Genomic DNA, 24,475 nt, shown 5'->3' with positions numbered 1-24,475 from the left:
TGTTAGCTATAGCTAATGTTCTTGTCTGTTCCTTACCTCCCCAAATAAATGACCAACGGTGCTATTGTCACCATTTGGCATTTGCTGTTATTTCAATATAAAAAAGAGGATGTGGTATGATTGCCAATGAGACAACTATCCACAAAAGACCAAAATGACACAAACATTAACAACTACTAGTATAGGTCACCGTACGGCCTTCAACAATGAGCAAAGCCCATACCGCATAGTCAGCTATAAAAGGCACCGATAAGACAATTTAAAACACTTCATACGAGAAAACTAATCGCCTTATTTATGTAAAAAAAATGAACGAAAAACAAACATATATGTAACACATAAACAAACGACAACCACTGAATTACAGGCTCCTGACTTGGGACAGGCACATACATAAATAATGTGGCGGGGTTAAACATGTTAGCGGGTTTCCAACCCTGGAACAGTGGTATAACAGTACAACATAAGAACGAACTATAAAAATCAGTTGAAAAAGGCTAAACTCATCAGATGGACATTAATACAAGTGGACGTGGTCGGGTACTTATACATCCAGACACAATGAACAGATCTGAGAGTACTTGCAGTTATCTGACAGCTAGTTCAAAGCCACTAACAACTAATAAAAAAATCAAGTCTATATGAAAGAAAGGAGATGTGGGTTGTTATGTATAAGTCAATGAAACAGAAAACAAACAACACAAGCACATCCATTATGAAACAACAAAGCCAATTGAGAAAGGCAATGGTTTGAATAGATTAGTGGTACATGTATTTGGTTTAATACAAAAAAATGAGGCTCCCTTTTTAACAATGTTATTCCCAACAACCTTAATACTGATAACTCATCAGTTTTACAAGGTATCAAGAACATGAAGAAGGTATGTAGAAAAGAAAAAGAGATAACCCTGACAACTGTAGTATACACTAGGGAGACAGCAACTCAACAACACAAATATGTCACAATTATTTTGAATACCATACAATTATCAGACCGCTAATGTCAAAGCAAGAAAACTGAAATATCTTTATTTTAGTCAGAATATTTCACTCAATTTGATCAAAAGCACTAATGAAAATAATGAAACCAAACAAATAATGATATGGTCATATAAATCTTAAGTCGAAAAATTGATTTTCCAAATAACATGTCATTCTGAAAGATAAAGCATGTCTTTTGAATACCAAAAAATCTGCCTACTCGATCACCAACAAAATAGAGATTTGTTTGGTACTGAAAGTCAAAGGTCGAGTCTGGTCACTGGTACAATGTGTACAGTTTAAAAAATGTAAATATATCTATTGTCAATCAGTATTTAAAGTACAGATCTGAGAATATTCACTTGCTAAGAGCTAGATTACAGCCAAAAATAATAAGTACAAACATATGTATATTAGTCAGTACACTTATAGTACACATCCAACATCCAATGAATCTAGTGTACAGACGTCTTAAACAGTCAGGGAAATACACAAGCTTGTGCAATGCTAAAATATAGGTATCGACATTGTTTTGAAGTTGCAGATCTAACAATAAGTAATGGTTTTTTTAGCTTTCTGTGTCAAATATTTAGCTGCATTGTAATCTGACACAAACAGCATGAATAAACTTCACCTCATGTTTTGTGCATTTTTCAAAAATCACACCCTTGGCAAGGTGCTATAAACGTTGTCCATTCGTTTGTAAATCCGTCTTCTGTTAGTCTTCCTTATGACCATGATTACTCTAATAATAATTTTCTCGCTACTTAACAGAATTGTATATTTGGTCAGTATCTTAAAAGGGGGACGAAAGATACCAAAGGGACAGTCAAACTCGTAAATCTATAACAAACTGACAACGCCATGGCTAAAAATGAAAAAGACAAACAGAAAAACAATAGTACACATGACACAACATAGAAAACTAAAGAATAAACAACACGAACCCCACCAAAAACTGGGGGTGATCTCAGGTGCTCCGGAAGGGTAAGCAGATCCTGCTCCACATGCGGCACCCGTCGTGTTGCTTATGTGATTACAAATCCGGTAAATAGTCTAATTCGGTAGGTCAAATTCATGAAAGGGAAGGGGATTGTAGTTACGTGTTATGAGTTGAAATATATGTTATGAAAAAAAAAAAAGAAGATGTCATTGTGGTATGAGACACCTCACCTCTAGAGACCAAAGGTATTAGAAGGTGTGTAATTTTGAGATTTGTCGGGTACTTACTTACCTCCATCTCCAGCTGGGACAAGACCTAAATTTTGAAAATTTTAGAGTAGAAGCAAATATTAGTACTTAATAATGTTTGCTAGGAGTCAGAAAAATACTTTGGTCTAGGTAATTTTCTTCTTGTGGAGTCTTTCAACTTGTCAGCCTGCACATATTGCAGTTCAAAAAAAGACTGAATGTCGTTCTTTTATCATTCATATTTCATTAAAATTAATTGTCAGAAACACGCATGAAATATTTGCCACTGGATGTTCTAAAAACTAACAATTAGAAACAGATAATCGTCCTGTATTGGGTAGATGGCGTATACCATGGAAAATAAATATGTGTATGCCCCGCAACTGAACGTGTTTTTTTTTTTGGGGGGGGGGGGGGGTATTGTTATACCTATGTTCGTCCCTTTATGGGTACATAGTTATTCAGCTTAACTCCTCCTAAAGTTTGAAATCTAGAAAGTTTTCACTTTGCTATCTGTTGCTACATATATTGAAGATGTGCATGTGGTCAGGGTTTGATTTTTTTTTTTGGAGATACCAGCGGGAGTTTAACTTTTGTCATTATTTTAGGGTATAAGGGGTTAAATGTTGAAGTTATTTTTTAGAGTAACACTTTTGCATCTGCGGGGGCATCAATTACGTCTCCCAGACACAATAGAATTAAATTTATAACAGTGTGGTCGACGGTAAAACGTTTGTTAGTAATTATACTGAAAAATTCACCTATTACTTGTTTGTCGTTGGCGATGATTTTATGCTCACTCAGTCTATCAGAGGCCTTCAAGTGGGGATTTAAATAATCACTTGTTAACACATTTTGATACATAAAATGAAACTTTCTTTTCACAAATCATTTAAGCAATTTGTTTTAAATATTTTTTTTACCATCACTTAATACTACAGTTTCACTTTTAAGAATGATAATGTTCAGAGCTGATATCAATAAATAAAGATAAAAAAAAGTTTATTCATGTAAAAAAAAAAACAACTTTTAAGTAATGGGGACCTTCGTTATTTTACAAAATATCTTATTGATTAAGGGAACAAAATCATTTAAGAGTGACCTTCTATTTATTTAATGCTAACAATGTGGGCTTTGTTTGTGAAGAGTTCCAGATGACAAAAAAATTCATTTTTTTGTTGTTGTTATAAACCATAAATCGATCCGTTTATTCAGATATTTGTCAATTTGCCTTGGCTCTTAAGTCCAACACTTGGGACAGGAGGAACAAATGCGTCCTGTATGATTTTGTAAATAGATGCATCTTTTAAAAATAGTCGAAAACAAAATTGTCTGTCCAATGGAAAGGTTGAGGCCAAAAAAAGATGAACGGTGCATTATAGAAACATAGAAGCTGGTTGCAAAAGTTGACGACAAGATCTATTTTCAACTTGAGTATGGTCTTATACTATTAACCTGAAATAGATATTTGTATAGCAATTCCCTTGATACGAATACATGTTGTCTTGGGCTTGTTTTGCTCTTTGGTTGGGTTGTTGTCTCTATGACAATTCAATTCTCATTCTTATCATAGATATAACTGCATGTACAAAAAAAGAATGTGTGGTGTGATAGACAATCATACAAATTATTTCCAGTGACCAACAGGCGTTAGCAAAATACACACTTTATAGAATGAAAGCTCCAAGAGGTCTTGGCATGTAAAAACAAACACGAAAGTTAAGCGAGAGAAAAACAATAAGGATACCGCATACAAATTAGAAAATGGTCCGCAATATTACTTTTGTCAACTCACTAAGTTGAAATGAAAGACCTGGCGAATTTAAGCCTTTTCAATGGATGTGATGTATGTTTAAAAAATCATGGTTTGTTTAGACATTTAATTCAAGTCTTGGTTTTAAATTATTTGCAAGTAAGTTTAAAGTATTTAAAACAAATAATCACTCACAGAAAGACGCCCAATCCATCTTCAAAAGAAAGAAAAAAAATGAATAGACGACCTATAACGCACAGAATATCATGTATGTGTTTGGGCCGTATGAGTATTTGGACCATACGCGTATGGTCCGGAAAATATTTTATTTGCGATCACAAAATGCACGAAGTCGTCCATTTCTATGTAAATTGGGTCGATTTGAATATTAATAAGATGAATGCGTTTCTGTTGACAAGTGTTTTTCACAAAGTAGTAGCAGTATAGCAGAACAGTTTTACCAATACAATACCGTAAATGCATGCAAATTTTAAAAGGTTTAATCCAAATAGCTCTCTTACTATCCAATAACTTTCAAGTACGAAAAAGACAGGACAGAAGTATATTTTGTCTATATGTTATGTATTCGCACAACTTTTGAAAGTGGATTATGCATTCGTTCTAAAATAAATGTTTTGACCAGATAAAAAAGTTAAAAGATGACATTATTCGACAATCGCAATTGTTAAATATCGTTGACGTCCGAAAAAGATAATCAATCAAAATATGCACTGCAATTTTTAAAGCCAGTAAGTCATTCTTTTTTCAAAACACAAATTCGAATTATTTTATTTAGGCGTTGAGAACCTTTGGTGACCCCACAGTTTAAATGTCTATACTAAGGACGTCGTGATCTATGGGCGTTATAGACGAACGTTCACCTAATCTGTCCCAGTCAATGGGAAATTAAAGTGTCCACAGCCACACTGTTACGAATACGATTCTAATATCTCAAAGAAAGTCATAAATTGACTATGCTATAATTAGAATTAGACCCCCCCTTTTTTTTTGGGGGGGGGGGATTTAGGATCTGCCCCTTCTGTTTTTACATGATACAGATATAATTCAAAGAGAATGTTGGGTCAAACCTAGCTATATAGCAAGCATAAGTTAACCTGCCACTTGTATGACAATTGGTTATCTTTCCATTTTGTATTAAAAACAATGATGCTTCTGACACGTCCAAGTACTGATGAATTTAAGTTATTTCAGGGAAGTCCCCCCCCCCCCACCAGGCAATTGATTCTTAAGATGTAAAGACATGCTCTTTTTTCAATTTATGTATTGAGAAAAGGTTGTTTTAAATAAGTGTAGCCACATAAATTTGTACCATTCTATTCTTCATGAACCTGAAAATCAACTTCTGAAAAACTGGATCGTATTTACCTTACAATGTCCATATTCACAAAAATTATATATGCTTTTGCTTCAGAATTCAACAGACTATCTTTCAAAATGGTTTAAAAACATTACTCACATTAAACTAGCAATAAAAAGTAAATAAGGTTATCTACAGAAAGCTTATTTATATAATTTTTGAGAAAAAAAGTGCATAAATATTGTAAAAAACGTGACGACATGATCAACATTTTTATGAAAATTCTGTACTAGGCTACATATTTTTATTTTCTATATGTTTTAAACAAGAGTTAACTGAAATAGAATGACCAAACAAATCAATTCTATCATCAGGGTCTAGGGAGATAATAGAGTTTGAAAATTTCGAATTTTTGACAATTTTACAACTTGAAAATATTTGTTAATTAGGTTGTCATGGTAACCAAGTTTCCCTTCTTGCATCCATCTTTACAAATGTTCCCTATTTAAGTTGAACATTATAGATTGAAGGATCTGGTATATACTTTTTATACAGTTCATCAGTATTGCACTTTTTCCAATTAGAAAAAATATACAAATTTTGGGTATTTTAGGCAATTAAACACCTTGTTGCTGGGAACAGCCGTTTCCATAGCAACAGCTTGAATTTTTGTGTGCAAATTGTCATTTATATTATTTTTGACTCAAATTGAATCAATTAAACTATAGCAGATGGATATCCTTCACTATGGATGTATCATCCTTTGCATGATTCTTAGCTGGACTACTACTTAATGAACACATATCTAAGAAATAAAAAAAGATAAAAAGGAATATGAGATATACATGTTTCTTGTTTAACCTTTTTTGTACCCATCACCCCTTTTCCTAAAATTTGGCTAAAAAACTGACTTGATTGGTAATAAAGGTTGAAAAATGTATTACTCAAAAACTACTTGTTGTATTTACAATATTTGCACAGAGTTTTTGGTTATGATATTTATTAAATTCATTTCTCTTTTCCACTTGTATCAAATATTTTGGAAATAATTCCAAAACGAGATTTCAACGAGACTGAAACGTCAGAAGAATATATCCTTAATATTCAATTGAAATTATTTCATTGGATAATATATTTCCAAATTCTTTGATTTCGGTCAAAATTTTATCGCGTGACATTTTTCAAGAGGTAATTTATTCATAAATTAACTGTTTACACAATTTAGAATTTTTGAAATACTTTTTTGGATTCGAGCGTGACTGAGGAGTCTTTTGTAGACAAAACGCGTGTCTGGCGTATTTATCAAATTGTTTCCTAGTATCTATGATGAGTTTATTATAGGCACTTATGTTCAAAGTTTTTAAACTTTGATAAAGTTTCCCTTTTTAAAACATCCCTAAATTTTAAATGAAAAAAGGTAAAAGCTGTATACCGCTGTTTATTTGACATACATCGTTTAAGAATATAAGTTATAATACCGGAACTAATACTAAGTAATTGTAAGTACTTTATATTTGTATGAGATGTTTAACATGCTTATTACAAAATGATTTGTAAATCAGCAAAGACTTTGTCATTTAATTTAGAGTTCATGATCATACCATTACCAAAAATAATTCTATAAAACCCTACCTTTTGTTGTATCAACTACCCTAATGTATGCATTTTCATTTAAAATTTCGATTCCGTACATTAACTTTTGTCCTTCAAATCTGCCCATGTATAAATAGATCCGCAATAAAATATTACTTTAACACTTACTTGGAATAAGGGACAAAGACGATTCAGCAAAAGTTTCATTATCAAGCTCGTCTAAAGGTCTGCATCGTATTGTGGCTTCCCCCATGTCAGCTGTGAACAATAATCCAAATGTGATTTCTTGTCTGCTCTGACAAGACGATATACTTGTATTTCTTTTAAAATCTTTGAATTTGGCATCTTGAATTTTATGAAATATTGTTGTATTGACATATAAAATTTCTAATATTAGGTCCATTGTTGGATATCCTACAATCCCTGTGCATGAATGTGCACCGGTGTCCCTGTAAAATCCTAAATCAATAACCTGATCCTCGCTTAAAGTAAGAACTGGTGAACCTGGAGTATCTGAAAATATACCTCAAAATCATTAATTGAGAAATAATTCTTTCATGCCATGCTCTATGATCATTTTATCATGGGTAGGAATTATATTTGTCAATATCTTGATTCCGAGCTCACATTTCACCTTTCATGTCAGGTGAGCTAAAAACAATTGTCGATTTCTTCAACGGTTTAGAATAAGATGCCAATACATGAAAAGCAGCGTTTTGGGAGACAGGGAACAACATCACACAAATAAGTTAAATTATGACAAATATTGAATACTTCGGTGATAATTAATCTCCGTCATTAGAAAGATGTCAAATGATTTGTGTAATTGTATAACCGGTAGGAAAACTGAAACAATAATCTTGATCGTCATACATATTACCAAACATCAATACGCTGGTGAATTGTTTCGCTATTGCCGATTGGGCGAAGGAATAAATTCCGAAAAATCGTGATGAGAGTCCTTTACAGAACAAAACGACAAAGTAGGTTTTCCGGTGTAATCGAGAGTATATCTAAACATGAAAAACACAAAATTATCAAATAACTCAGGGTGGTCTCAGAAGCTTTGGTAGGGTTAGTTCGAGGCGAAAAAACAGTATTAGTTATAATTGCAATTCTATTTCATTTTCAATTGAAATAAAAACCATTACCAATAACGAAACTTTTCTTTACTTACAACGACATATATCCAGTTTGAGATTATGTGTATCATACATATGCTGGCACATTATGTGAATCAACACCTTTATTATTGTCGGATTTTCATATTTAACTACTTACTGAAGACAGTGAATTTTCCTTGGACCATCTCTGACATACCATTGATATCCATTACAACTCCAAATGTACCTTCATTTTCGCAGATCGTTTGTAGAATAGTAACATTAATGATATAGTTTGACAAAGTTATTTCAATCATAGCTTGCATGGTCAGCATCACAATAGTATAATTACTATAAATATTTGCTATTGTCACCACCTCAGATTCTCCTAACTTTGTAAATGTCACGTTTATCATTGAAAAAGCTGTATCGTTTAATACACAGCTCAATGACGCTGGCCCAGAGTTTAACAGAACATTTACATTATTACAGGAAACATCTAAAAGTATAATCATTTTCATGCATTTGTTATATAGCAATTGCATTTAAGTCAATTATAGGAATACCAACTGAAAATATGCTACCATTACAATAACATTTACATTTCTCTTAAGACATTTTACAAGACTTTTTATTTAGTGCAATAATACATATACAAAAAAATAATGCAAATACACTCAAAGATCAAATGTATTGATAATACAATAAGGCCGTGTTCACACCAAACGCCGTGTACAGTAAACATGTTTATATTTGGTTTCATGTAATGTACACTAGTTTTACATTAAATTTGTTTACATCTATACAACTTGTTTAGTTACCTGTACATAAGATTTGTTCACACTTGTAAACTATTTGTCATTTAAATGTTCACTGCGTAGAACCGAATTCAAATTTTGGAACAACTTTTCAAGCACTTTGACTTTAAAAAAAGGGGAGGAGTGATTTTTCCACAATTTGATTTTAAATAAAATCGGGTCATACAGATGATGAGAATGAACAAATATTCTGAATGAAAAGTTTCCCCATACATTATAATGTAAAATATTGAATTGTTACCATAGAAAAAAACCTAAATATTAACTTTCAAGCGAGAAAAAAAATCCTGACTTAGAACCCATCCCCCTACACACTTTTGAAGCAAAGTGGCTGCTCAATTAAGAAAGTCATTTTGGATGATTTTCAGTACTTTAAAGATGTCTTGATTACGCATTAGAAAGGTAGGCTGCATCATAAAATTAAGAAAGGAAATGGTGAATACATTGTATGTCAAACTGACAATCACCCGACCATAGAGCAGACAACAGCCGAAGGCAACCAATGGGTCTTCAATGTAGCGAGAATTCCCGCACCCGTAGGCCCCTAAAAATTTGCATAATGGTACAGTGATAATGAACGTCATACTAAACTCCGAATAATACACAAGAAACTAAAATTTAAAAACAAACAAGACTAACAAAGGCCAGAGGCTCCTGACTTGGGACAGGCGCAAAATTGCGGCGGGGTTAAACATGTTTATGAGATCTCAACCCTCCTCCTATACCTCTAGCCAATGTAGAAAAGTAAAAGCATAACAATACGCACATTAAAATTAAGTTCAAGAGAAGTCCGAGTCCGATGTCAAAAGATGTAACAAAAGAAAATAAATAAAATGACAATAATACACAAATAACAACAGACTACTAGCAGTTAACTGACATGCCAGCTCATTACGCTTACAGACGAAGAGAAAGAATTGAGATGTTAAGGATCACTACATTTCTATTTTTTCTGTTTTAAATTTGTCAAATGGTATTTTTTCCCCAAGGATTATTTGGCAAAGGGAGGGGTTGATGTTTTTTTTTATATTTCTAATTGTTTTTTAACGGGTTTGAGATACTACACATACAAACAATTTAAAACCTCACCTTTTTCAGTAATGCATTTAGGAGTAAATCGTTATTTCAGCTAAGACCAGTGGCAAATGTTTCTGTCAGAGTGTACGTTCAGTCGATTCAGGACGATCTTTTCAAAGGAATTATGTGTTCGGCAATGATGATGGATGAGTCAGTAAAGAACTTTAATAGAGGTCGGTCATTTACAAACGTATCAACCGTATCGTATACGTTGACATACCCGCATCTGCAGATATTTAAAAAATATTATGTTTTTCCGAGCTTATTAAAAAGACCATGCTTCATTTAGAAAATAACTTAATTGGAATCTCTTCGAAACAATCAAACGTACTGTTTCAATACTTATGAAAGTGGTGTTTTGTAAAAATAAAATAAGGGGTTCTATCAACTACTTTTCAATGCCGTTAAAAAGGAGCCAATATAGGGCCGGTACACGAATATCGTAAACATTCCTTTAAAATCTAGTTAAAAAAAAAAATTTCACGATCATACACGAATAAAAAATCAAAAAAAATCAAATGTACTACTTAATTACATGTAAGGACATTTGCGATGCTATCATAAGAGGTAATAGAAACACGAGTTGTCTTCAGATGTCATAAACTTTGATAACTATTAAAAAAAACTGGGTCGATGCCACTGCTGTTGGACGTTTCGTCCCCGAGGGTATCACCAGCCAGGTAGTTAACACTTCGGTCTTTTAGTTATTCACACAACACCGTTTTTTTGTAAATGTGAACACGGCCTAATGTAGACTAGTCATTGACGGTATCACGGCTGTTATTCATTGTTTCATTGACGACGTTGATGTAATCATTGTTTCAGAATAAAAAAAATAATGCTTTAACCCACTTAAAATGCTGGTCAAATATATATGTTGTGTACAAGATGTAAGTTTGTACAAATTATAATTTGTACAGGGTTTTTGTACAAATTATAAGTTTTTTGTCACCTACCTGCTTGCAACAGGTGGTACAGATTTATCTTATAGAATTAAACAGTAAAATGTTTTAAATTCAAAAGAATTTTCTTCAACTGTACATTTAGTGCTATTCTTCTTGTCCTCAAACTGGAAATGAGGAAACCTGAATGGTTTAAATTCTAATTTTATTATTTTCCTTATACCATATTCATATCCATACAAAATCTTTGTGAAGTCTTATAATGTTTTTGTATCAATGCTCAGTATTAGACTGTATCATGAAGTTGTGAAAATATGAGAGAAATATGCGAAGCAAACGACCGTGTGCTTGCATCATCCATTTTTGTTCAGCAGGTCATAAAACACTGATAACTTGAACCTAAAATCTGTACAAATTATAATTGGTACAACATTGCAACTTGTACACAACATATACAAGGCATATAAGAAGCGCTTTTAGTCTACATTTGACGCTTTGGCGCATTGGAAATTGAAAATCCCGAAGTTGTTCCACATACGGCTTATGCAATCTATGCCTACGGTGGAACATCTTAAATACTAATTTAGATATATCCAACAACTCTTATTTGTATTCATAATCATCAAATTTACATTAAATTAAATTATTACGTTTCAGAAAACACAATTCACCAATTACGGATCGGATTTTAGAAATGTTAAAGTCTTTTAGTTTAGAAAAAAAGATATGAAAATTCTAAGTAATGCACTATAAATCTAACATAAAAATCCAGTAATATGAAATAAAAAAAAAACGGAACCCAAAAGATAAATCAATCGCGAATTTAATGTTTGTAAATACTACGAATTAATTTTGAATAGGAAACATCTGTGTGGATTTCGTAAGTAAAGATGTAAGAGTTGCCATTCGTATCCTCGCCGGTATGAACATACTGTATGAAATTTTCAACACGTTGGTCTTTTTAGTTCCAACGCGTTGATGCGTTGGTTAAGCCGTTGGTTATTAGTTTTAACGCGCTGATTCGTAATTCATTCAGTAATTCCCAAATTGGCTAAAGGTTACGTGCAATTAGCCTCGGGAAAAGGGTATTTATTATTTTATGGTGATTACTACACGTATAGTAAAGTTGATATTGTCTAATGGTTTGAGCTTTACCTGATTTGCATACAGAAGACGTTAAAATCTAAAACAGGGTTTAACGCATTCATAGATGAAAAATGACATAAAAAATTTAAAAAAAAGATAAACAAAAACGTGTCCCCATCATTATCATTTTCTATGTTCATTTGACCATGAAAACCGGAGGAAAATCTCTAATATGGCATTGAAATAAGGAAGATCATATCATAGGTAGTATGTGCACTAGGTGTGAAGTTGATTGAACTTCAACTTTATCAAAAAGAACCTCGACCAAAAACTTTAACCTGAAGCTGGACAGACTGACGAACTGACACACAGACCATAAAACACAATACCCATAGATATCAGGCACAATAAACTATAAATAGAAGTTTAAAACAAAGGAAACAAGAATGTGTCCCTAGTGCACTCAAAACTCTAATTTGGTCTTAAAATTGGAAAAATCCTGTTTCTTAAGTTTCTTAAGATCAGCCCAAGTATTTGATGGGGTTGGTGCTGCTTAGTCTTTAGTTTTCTTTGTTGTTTCTTTTGTATTAATTTTCATCTGTTTGTCTTTTTTGTCAGGTTATTTCTAATTTATGGGGTTGATTGTCCCTCTGGTATTGTTTGTGACTCTTTAAAATAGTGTATTTAGATCTTAACCTTTATTAATACGGGTTTTTGAGTTGCAGAAAATTATAAAAATATCTTAAAGAGTATTTAAAGAATATAGCTGTATTTGAGAAATGTCGGGATCAAAGTAGTACGCAAACAAGTCGGCCAATACATGCACATGTTAATACCGACTATCTTTTGAAAAACCAATTTACCTAGATCATACAATTATGGTCTCGATATCAAAAGTTAGATAACAAAAATACCAAACAAAAACGTTCCGAGGAAACTTCAAAATTTCAAGTCCGTACTCACATGTCAAAATTAAAAGTTCAAAAACATCAAACAACTAAATTAAATGGTTATCAACTTGTCATATTCCTAGCATGCTAATATCATTTTTGATGTATTTGTAGCGTAATCAGTGTATTTCTTCAAGACATTACGAGTCATACGTTAAAAGATTTCAGAAAATTGTTACTGTCTATATTTATGGATCATGATATAGCACTACATAAATCAGATACTGTAGGCACTTACAAGAAGATGGAGTTGGCGTTGTCGTCTGTGGTGCTGGTGTAGTGCAAAAATCTGAAAACGAAATAACAAATGGTCACTAAGAATTAACTGAATATTTCAGCAATATGAAAAAAAGGGAAAAAAACATACCGTTTTTGTTATGGACTAATGGACAAATATTTTACCCCATTACATTCTTTATAAGTCTGTGCAAAGTCAGGCACCCGGCCTTGATTCATGGTTGCTTAGATCCACTCCATGTGATTGGCAATCATACTACATATATCTTATTGTTATATAAATAAAAACATTGCTTGGTGTATCAATGCCCTATACGTTTTTTTTAAAGGATTCAATTCTATATAAAAAAAAGAATATACTGTGAATATTATTTCTTATAGTATTGCATGACATAATAATTTTCTATCGGCACTCTATAGTTTTACTTTTTTACAATTTCGATTAATAATTTTACCTGATGGAACTGCTTTCTCACACACTAAATCGGAACAGTCATCTGAACAATCTCCTGTAATACTGTTTCTACATTGGGTTGAAGGGCATGCAATACCAGTCGGATAGATAATACCATTTTCTTCTTCACAAAACACTCTCACTTGACAGTTACTGGGGTGTCCTCGAAAACTTTCATCTTCCCCGCAATTGCAAATATTTCCTGTTTAGAGAAGATTCAATTAACTTTACATGTAGTCACTAGACAATTTAATTTCAAAGATGTTTTCATAAAGATAAATAATATAAACTTTATTAATAGTCGATACCTGTGCACTATATGTATGCATTCTAGAATAAAAATATCATGAACAACCGTTTACGTTATTTCAACATATTTTCACACTTAATTACATTTGTCAAAATAGATGATTCTTGTCCATAACGGTCAACCAACTCGTGATGGCGTTCTTAAAATTTACGAAGGGATGCTCTCAACTTCGACATTGGTTAAACGGCTTCCCTCCATCAGATGAATCATGCAAGCACGGGAATATCGTATAAATTGGGAGATATATACCCCGTTAGCAGGTGCTGCTGGAAGGTTGTTACTTAAAAATGGAAAGATCACAATTGGAGAGCTGATATCATTTCTATTGTCGTAAAGTTTTTTTTTCGACCGACCCTCATTGTCAATTTGTAGATGTAAGCCAAGATATGAGGCCGACTAAACTGTATCTGTAGTATGCTTTATCTTTAGTTCGACTGGATAGATGCGTTACACATAGTCACCATCTTATTCTTAATTATTAAGTTACAGAACATTGTTTGTGTAGCGGAAAAAAGACTTATAGGATATCGATAACTTCTTATTTTTTCTTCCTAAGAAGTTCCTGTATGAAATCAGCCTCATGATAATAAAGAAACAATTCGGCAAAAAGAGGGGCACAATTTGTTCTCATTGGAATGCCGACAGTCAGTTGAAAACACGTCCCCCAATCATAATAAATATGTTGTCAATCAAAAAATCAAGCAACTTGATAGTGTCAATTCAGAAAATGTTTTGTTTGGATCAGAGTGATCCTTTACAAAGTACGATAACCTCCCTGCCAGACAAGATACTTGTATCTGTGTTGGCTATTCTTTTTTTATGAAACAAGCAATACCGACTCTTTTAATTTGTCTTTCAGTTTCAAATGAGGAATACTTGTGTCAAGTGTAAAAAGTCAAATGTTTTCATACTATTACAAGATGAAAGAGAATTAGATTGAATGTACGTTAAAAGATCTTGGGAATTTTAAAGTATCCACATCTGATTCACTCCACCTCTAAGATAGGCATTTCACAATAACTATGAAGCCTGTCTTTGATTGCTGATAAAATAGATGTTAATAATTAAGAAATTTTTTTCGTGGAGCACTTGGAAGACCCAGCAATATACCGTTGTTTGTAAGGACACTTATGTAGTTTAGTTATCCAATACAGTGATGGAACATCTAGTTCTTCATCTTTGGTTGCAATTCCAGACCTATGATTATCCAGGATTTCCTCCTTTGTAATTTTCTTCAGGATATATTTTGACTTTCAGTGAATTGTCAATACCTTAACGTTTATCAAGCAGTTAGTGTTATGAGTTTTCCACACAAAAACGATATTGTTTGGGGCTAAATCTGCGGGGACAATAACATATTTTTCATGGAGGTAGGATAAGTATTTTGCAACATTTGGGTCTTAAATATTGACGCAGCATGGCATTGATAGACCCATTCAGTTTTATAATTTTGATTTATATCAACGACCTCACTTCCTTAATCCATTCTGAAAGAGTGTCTAAGTCTTCCTGCCTTGCATAATCCTCGACTGAATCTTGGAAATTTTAAAGTTGCATTTCCAATTGATGGATTTAGGCTCACGATATTTCGGATATTTTATTAACCCATTTTGTAGGTAAGTGTTATTTACAATTTTAAAATAACCGGTTATACCGTGGCCAGTCGGTTTATATGTAAATTGGGCACTAGCACAAGTGCAATCAGGAGGTTTAGACTTAAATTCTTGTAATTGAAAATTTTAGTTGCAATATGTTTAGTATAGGTATAAGAAATGATTGATATAGACTGATCTTTGAGGTATTTTGGATTGCACTTTTTTATGATGAAGGATATTGCTTAAGTTGACGCCATCAAGACCTATAAGCTTGAAGCATGACATCGACCATGTTAAAGCTTTTAGTTTTAAATTATATTAAAACTGCCTGCGTTTTTCATTTTGATAAACACAACATTGTTTTGACAAACAAATATGTGCACATTAATGAACAGTGTATCATATATGTTTATTCTTTCTTCTTATAACGTTTAGTGTATGTCTATTATCTCCCTTTTGTCACACAAAGGTCATTTGCCGAATACTTGTTTTTAATTTTCATGTGTATGGTCACAACATTTTGTCAAGTAACTCTGTGTGTGTTCTATGACTTTTCATTTTAAGATTTGTACGACAACGTTCGTACACTTCATATAATTAATACATCAAATGGAAAGATCGTATTTGTTGTTAAAAAGAACTTCAAAATATATGTTAGTATGAGCTATACAAATGCAATAAAACTCGAAGAAGTTAAAAAATGCCAGTCAAAACCTAATAACTATCAATCTACAAATAAATTAAATCCACATAGAAAATAAATTGCTTACATGCAATGTATTGTCCATATTGAATATTGTACAATATTCAAAAACGATTAATATGAGTTGTTTTAATTTCGTTTTGCTTTTTTTCAGTTTTTGTTATTTCATAAATAGTATTTTAACCAAAAAATTCAAAATCGATACTTGAAATTTAAACGTAAACTTAAAAAATATCTGCATAAAATATTGATTGGCCTTACAGTTGCTTGAATATTATATTCTTATATTCGAAATTCAGTGCCGACTTATGTCATTATTTTCCGTGTTCAATATCACGATTTTTTCATACTTTGGTCAGATTTTTTTAATCATATGCATTCCCTTGCAAATGAATGTTTTTTAGGCAAAAATTGTTGAAGCGGGTCAAAACTCAAAATCTATCAACTTCTGTTATAACACATCTGCCAATATGTTCTTCTATATGAACAACAATGATTCGGAATAGTTGTGGTATTTCATTCCACAGACTATTTGCCAGTCAATAGTTTCAAAAAATATTACCCCTGTTAATAATTCTATAATCATATTTCCTTTACCTTTTCATGCTTATTTTTCATTGGACAAAAATACTGTGCTTGTGAACGTCAAACTCTTATATCGTAAAGAGTATATTCTGTTTGTGTCGATTTTAATTTCACGCAAAAGAAGAAATTATACAAGAGAAAAAAAATCTTCGGGATCTAAAATATAGTTTCTTATTAACAAAACGAGTCTGTCGTAGTATCATAAGATTGTATTTGCATTTGGTGTACTTTAGCTGGAATTTATTACATGCATGGACGGTTTAACAAAACTATTTCTAGTCCATATTGCAAATAATGAAATATTAACAAAACAACACCAAATATAAAAAAAAAACCGCATAGTTCTTTGTGTGCATTTCAATTTATGTGACATTTTTCTTTTCTTTCAAATGATGTATGTACACTATAAGTTAATTAGTTAATTTGGTATATTAAAACGCTTTGATGACTGCGTTGTTCAGTTTAATAAAACATTCAGAATGACTGGTTGTCTCTTTGACTTATCATACCAACTGTTGCCTAGGCCTCGAGCAATAGTTTGTATCTCAGGGACAACAAACTTGATAATACCCTCACACCCAGTCACAAATACATATATATCGTCAACTATTCATAAGGATACTGCAAAACGTGTGAAAAATTATTTCTTATTATTATCGTATTCAATAGACTAAGTGTTGTTAATTTCGGTAAGAAGAAGTCTTTTTATACTACGATTAAGATTGACTAAAAATATCTGTTGTCGTTAATTCCATTTCATACGAGAAGACATAAAATCTGGGACAGAAGTTATATGCCGGTTTTCGCCTTTGTTATAGTTAATCATTTAATGTATCATAAGTATAACAAAAAACAAATATAGAACATATACAAATATAATAAAAAATAATTTAACTTACTTGGAATTAAACTAAGTGCATCGCTTAGTACAAAATCGAACTGACTATTTGATACACGACATCGTACTTTAGCCCCATCCATAGATTCTTCAAATCTTAACGCAAATTCAAGATATTCTATATTTTGGCAGCCAGTGAATTCAACCCTACGGGTTAAATTGATATTCTCATCAAGTATCTGTTCAAAGCTTGTTCCATTATCATGCGTTATGTCTATTTCCAATGTACTAGAAGGGTGTCCAACATAACCTTCGCATTTATGAACGTTATCGCCCCGATAGAAATTTCCATCGGGAAAAACTAGGTCAACCACTTGATCTGCGTTTAGTGTTATAGTTGGTTTTTCAGACGAACCTTCAAAATAAAGAATAAGGTCTTGTAACCTAATTCGATATGCTCACAGCATGGTGATTTTATTTAATTTTAAACAGTTTCGAATAAGAAAACGGTGGACAGTGGCAGTCATAAATCAAGACATAGTTCCTTAATACAGTGACGTAACATATAAGAAAGAATATTCATGGGACAAAAAGATCGTGTATCAGGTTTGGGACAGGCACAGTCGATGAATTATTATCAGAGTTATTTAGCTTTGAGGAAACATAAATAAATGCCAACGTTACAAAAAAGCACACTTTGAAATTGAAAGAAAAAGCAATGTACAATCTATTTACAAACATAACATCACAATGCATACTAGAATTTCAAAGATCAGTCAAATCTTTAAGCATGATACGGATCTTTATTTGCCTACATTTTTGCGCTTTGTGATGTTAAATATTTGCAATATTCTTGTTGTTTTCCTCGTTTACATTATAAAAAAATGGTTCTATTCTAATACAAATGATCATGTTTCATTATGAATACAATTATGCATATCTAAACAAATGTTATATTTATTTGGAAATGTTGTATAGCCTGACATCTACGAATGGGCAAACAGGTGAGAAACTGAAACATACCTAAAACAAAAAAAAAGCATTATCAACTTTTATAACTTAACTGATCTTAATTCAGGAAATTGAGATTTCTCACAAGAATATGCAAAATAACAATAAACATCGAGAACCGATTAAAATGAAATGAGCATAGTTGAGTGATTCGGAGGGCCAACACAATAATTGATGATAACACAGTAAGATCAATAGTAGCCATCTAAGAACATGGAACCTTTTAGGTAACTTATTCATACGTATATATACAACACGTCAGGTTAAAACAAATTATATGCATGCTGTAAAACAATGGAATTTCAACTAATAAGGAAGCTTACGTATGTAAACAATTCAATTCATCATATTAATGTAGACCCTGAATCGGCGAATATTATTTAATTCCAAAGACACAGTTAAGAACAAATTAAAGATTTTTTTATTTTTCTGACATCAAAAACTGAAAGCGTAGAACAGGAGATTAGAAAAGTACGCATAATTTAAAGAACTTATTGGCTCTATACGTTTTCGTTGCATACTGATAAGCTTTCAACTTAAGTTGTCATACACACAAAGTATAAATTTTTACTTACTTGTTACTTGCATATATCCATAGGTACCTGTAAATTCCTCTAATTCACCTGAGGTTTGTCTAATAAGCGCAAGTCCGTATATGCCATGCATCACACAAGAAACGTTTAAAAATGTTATTGTGAGAATATATTGTGGTGGACCGTCAATCGTGACTTCAATATCTTCGTTTGAATTTTGTTCTTCAAAGGTTGTTCCATTTTTATGAAGTATGATACTGTACGATTCATTATCTAATCTATTTCCATGATAGAAACCGATATAATCAAACGGTTCTGGAGTATGTATTGTACATGTCATTTGTATTGGTCCTGAATTAAGTTTGGCATCCGATACATTATTGCAAGAGAGTCCTACAACGAAACAAATGTACACACAATTGAATAGAAATACTTTTAAGAATAAAACAAATCGAAATAAGATTATGGTGTCTATAAAAATGGTCGAACGAAACCAGACGGACATTCAAACTCATAAGTCGAAAAAGAAGTGACAACGCCATGACTAAAGAAGAAATAAGTCCAACAAGCAAACATTAGTACAAAAAACACAGCATTTAAAAAACTAAACACTAAGCAACCCTCAAATAAACGGGGATCATATCTGGGACTCCGTAAGGGTATGCAGATCCCGCTCCACATGTTGCATCCCGTCGTGTAGTGCTTGTTAGAATAAAATTGGTAACAAGTCTAATCGTTCAATTCGTGAAAAGGGGACGGGATTGCATCCACGGCTTAAGAACATATCTAGTATCATCTGTGAAACAGATATTACATAAAGGTCAACCAACTCATGATGGCGACCGGGAAATTTATGAAGGAATGAATTTACCTTCACTATTTAAAACTTTTGGTTTGATAACTTTCTTATGAGTAGCATCCCTCTATCATTGAATTAAACATGGGATATAACAGCCTGGAATATCGTATTAATTTGGGAGCTATATACTTCGTATGCATGCGCTGTTGGAATGTTGCTACGTAGAAATGGAAAGTTCACAGTTGGGAAGCAGAAATCATGTCTGTTGTTGTAAAGTTTTCAACCGAACCTAAATTTCCAGATGTAAGTCGAGATATGAGGGAACTTTCAACTCTTTCTATATATAGATACGTTGAACATAGTCACCAAATTTTGAATTATTTAATGAAAGAACATCGTCTATATAGCTGAAGGTCCTATATGAAGTAAGTCTGATAGGAATAAAGAACAAGTCGAAAAGAAGAGGGGCACATTTTGTTTCCATTGGAATGCCGATTGTTTGTTGAAAAACACTTCTAATATAATAAGAGAATTTGAAACTGGCATACCTTAATAAAGAAAAGGACCATTATTGGCGTTAAGTCAATTTTTGCAACTAGTATATGGGACCTATTTTGCGATGTATATCTTATGATTTAAAAACAATCTATGCTGACGATGTTATTGATTGTTTTTTTATTGAATGACATTTATGTAAGCATGATGCCTCTTTGATTTCACTACTCGAAACACTTCAAATCATATGAACTTTATTTGAAGGAAAGATATAAAATTTATTAAAAATGTTTTAATATTTGGCATAATAATGTATTGACATCACTCTATAATTCGTTTTGTACGCTTGATATCGTTTCGTTATTGTTGTCTCTGGTTGCTGTCCAATGATGATTTTATCAAATTGTTTTCATTCATATTAAACAGAGTTTACTCACCATCAAACTGAAGTACTGCGACATGTCCTTCAGTTCTATTGACTAATTCGTGAGAAATTGTTCCCAATTCTATATCATATTTTCCTGTAATATTATGTGACATATTCTTAAATGTCACCGTGAGTGTCATGGATCCATCAAAATGAATAACAATATCAGCGTCATCTGTTAAATTAAGTGAAAGTGATCCATTTCTATGATAAACTATAGCATATTCGGGATTAATATCATCTTTTCCTCGCCTTATTGATAATATGTCGTACATAAACGATGTTCCAATGGTGCATGTCATAACGTGTGGTCCAGAATACAACTCAGCCGTTACATTAGTACAAGACAAAACTACAAAAAATAAAAAAGCATCTTGATAATAATTGCGTCCAAATCTTTTTCCAGAAATGATATATTATCTAAGAATATATTATAAATATTTGGAATAAATATAAAATGCTCAAATATTTTTTAAAGTAATTTAAAATAATCGAAATTTGTGGAATAGAGTATGTTATACGTTCTAATTATAATTTGTCACAGAACGGACTTGTACACCTAATATTTCCGAACCAAAAATCGTAACTGTTGTGTTTTGTTTTGCATTTTGCATCTTCTTTTTGTCTGTATGTACAAATGTATTTTGATTTGTTAAATATTGACGATTATCATATTTCTTTGCTTTGAGCACACCCGTTTTAAGTGGTTGCTTTATACTCCTTTGACTAATACAAATCATAGTATCTAGTGCATCAGTGGTAAAAAACCAACATATTCGGATTGCAACACGATCCTTTACTTTTATTAAGAAATTATCAAGAAACAAAGGCATGAATTTCATAAAGTTAATATATGTTGACCACAGATTGAGCTTGCTGTTCTTTTAAAATGTTCTTTTATATATAGACACCAAATCCAAATATTTATGATTTGGATATTCCGGATGGAGGTAATTTCAAAACTTACTTTTGACGAACATCATTTATATTTTTACTTTCATATTATAAACTAGAGGCTCAATTGAGCGTGTGTCGCTCACCATATATTTTTATAAACACGTCTCATAAATAAGAACAAGTCGACAAGAAGAGTGGCACATTTAGTTCCCATTGGAATGTCGATTGTTTGTTGAAAAACAAATCGAAGATAACAAGAGAATTTGAAACTGACATATACCGTAATATAGAAAAGGACCATTATTGGCGTTCAGGTTTATTTTTGCAACTAGTATATGGGATTTATTTTGCGATGTATATCTTATGATTTGAAAACACACAATGGTGACGATTTTTTTGAATGCTTTTTTTCTTGAATGATTAATTTGGTCATGTTGATTTATTTGTAGATCTTACTTTGGTGAATATTATTGCTGTTTACAGTTACCTCTATGTATAATAGTTTTCAAGATAATTACCGAAACCTGCAAAATTTACATAAAATTATTACTCATTCAAAGTCAACGACCCAACAACGGCTTGTCTGATTCGTCTGAAATTTTCATGACAGATAGATCTTAACCTTTTGATCATTAGTACCTAGTCATATGTGTTGTAAATGCTTTAGTTTACGTGATATTAGCCAATAACTGCATGTTCTATTTTTAGCCATGCTGGTTGGCTGGCAGGGTAAACGAACAGTCACATTTTAAAAACTAAAAATACCAATGATTATTGTCACCAAATTTGGTAAATTTGTCTCCTTTGGTTTCAGAGATATAACCAAAATCTACATTTAACCACTAAATTCTATTTTTAGCCATGGTAGCCATCTTGGTTTGTTGGCCGGATCATTTGACCCTTTTTTTTTAAACTAGCATGATTTCGGCTAAGTTTGGCTTAGTAATTTCAGAGGAGAATTTTTTTGTAAAATTTGACGGCGGACGACTGACGACGGAAGACGAACGCCAAGTAATGAGAAAAGCTAATTTGGCCCTTAAGGCCAGGTGAGCAAAGGAAAGAACAGATGTGGTATGATTTTCAATGAGGCAACTTCCCTCAAGAGACTAAATGACAAATACATTCAAAACTGTAGGTCACCGTGCAGCCTTCAATAATGAGAAAGGTCCACACCGCATAGGCAGATATAAAAGGCTTAGAATAGCAAATGTCATACAATTCAAATGAGAAACTAACGTCTTATTTAATGAACAAATAGTAAACGAAAATTTAAAAAGTAACACAGCAACAAACAATCACGAAACTACAGCTTATCGGTTTTTAAAACAACTCATCAACGATAGCAAGCTCTGTATTGTATTTTTCAACTGATGAGAGTTCACAGATTTATATGTAAAAAGCTCATTTTAAACCATTGTTGTGCTAATCTGTCTTCGCTTTTAGTATTGGTTTACGTACATATATTGTTTTTTTCTAATTATTCTACTTGAACCAAAATTCAAATATGCGTTCCAAAAAATTATTTGTTAAATGTAAATAATTATTACTAAATATTATGAAATAATTCGTTAAATAAAAAGATATAAGACTTTGAGGGTCAAAATTATATGTTAAATGTTTCAAACGTAGTATAGCATATACCTAAGGACAATGTGTCTGTAGTCGTAGCATTTGGTCCAATTGTTGTTAACATGATTGCTTCTGAATACGATAAAGATGTCACGTTGACGTCTGTAGATGTTAAAGACGTTGAAGTTGTTGTATCATCTGAAATTGTGTTTGAATTTTTCATTTTATTGATATTAATCTTCAAAAATCCGGTATGACAAACCCAATAGCTAATAAATATATAAATATCGAAAAACGAATAAAGAAACGCATGACAACCACTATGTTTTATGTCAGAAACTGTTGGGAGGAGAGGAGGTTGTCGAGAGAGATTCATGTAGGTTTTTATCATCGCTTATCCCAGACATAGGTTGCCTTAGCTGATTTTTACTTTTTTGAATTCCTCAATGCTCTTCAACTTTGTACTTGTTTTGGATTCTGAACTATTTTGATTTCAGCGACAATGATTCTGATGAAGATGCGCGAGTGGCGAATCTAACAACAAGTCTGGTAACTTTAATATTTTTTAAACGCCCTCCGTGATACACTTTTGCTAAAAAAAATACCAATCTCCGATGAACATTCAAAACGGAATGGCGTAAAATACTTAATTTCAATCCTGGTATCTATGATGAGTTTATTTACAACCACTGGGTCGATTTCCCGAGGATATCATTAACCCAGTAGTCACCACTTCTGAGTTCACCTGAACTATCATCGATATCTTCATAATTATAAATTAACTGTTGACAAAACTTATATTTTCGAAATTTTAAAGTTTTTTACCTCAGGAATAGATAACCGCAGATGTATCTATATGAATATCAGTTACAGGCTCTTGAATACCGAATGAGATTGTAAATATGCAGATAAAACTGTGATATTGTTACTCAGGGGTGCATTATAAATTTCAATAATCAAAATAGTCTTGTTTATCATAGATTTTATTACTGAGTCTACCACTTTTTAGTTTGATCAATTTTTTTATGACAAATAACTGTTTGCATGAATAGAAGCTTTCAGCTTGACTAAAAATTAAAAGTAATAGAATGATTTCAAAATAAGACAACAAACATAAACTAGTATATAGATTATATAGATTAGACCGTTGGTTTTCCCGTTTGAATGGTTTTACACTAGTAATTTTGGGGCCCTTTATAGCTTGTTGTTCGGTGTGAGCCAAGGCTCCGTGTTGAAGGCCGTACTTAAAC

The 24,475-nt window shown here is 32.3% G+C and overlaps 1 protein-coding gene across 1 annotated transcript in view; it reads right to left on the bottom strand.

Annotated features, from left to right (window-relative positions):
- LOC134710765 (uncharacterized) overlaps positions 1-24,475 on the bottom strand; it is a 48,939-nt gene that overhangs the window by 12,584 nt on the left and 11,880 nt on the right. The window contains exons 6-14 of the mRNA XM_063571161.1: positions 23,298-23,423; positions 22,175-22,180; positions 20,770-21,111; positions 19,081-19,431; positions 17,556-17,909; positions 13,465-13,665; positions 13,011-13,061; positions 8,118-8,438; positions 7,005-7,349 (exon numbers count right to left, since the gene is read on the bottom strand). Of these exons, the coding sequence (XP_063427231.1) occupies positions 7,005-7,349; positions 8,118-8,438; positions 13,011-13,061; positions 13,465-13,665; positions 17,556-17,909; positions 19,081-19,431; positions 20,770-21,111; positions 22,175-22,180; positions 23,298-23,423 (2,097 nt within the window). The remainder of the gene's footprint in view (positions 1-7,004; positions 7,350-8,117; positions 8,439-13,010; positions 13,062-13,464; positions 13,666-17,555; positions 17,910-19,080; positions 19,432-20,769; positions 21,112-22,174; positions 22,181-23,297; positions 23,424-24,475) is intronic.

The sequence above is a fragment of the Mytilus trossulus genome, chromosome 3, assembly GCF_036588685.1.
Source record: "Mytilus trossulus isolate FHL-02 chromosome 3, PNRI_Mtr1.1.1.hap1, whole genome shotgun sequence".
Lineage (NCBI taxonomy): Eukaryota > Metazoa > Mollusca > Bivalvia > Mytilida > Mytilidae > Mytilus > Mytilus trossulus.
The sequence above is the reverse complement of the archived record's forward strand: the minus strand, read 5'-3'. Positions and strand labels throughout refer to the sequence as shown.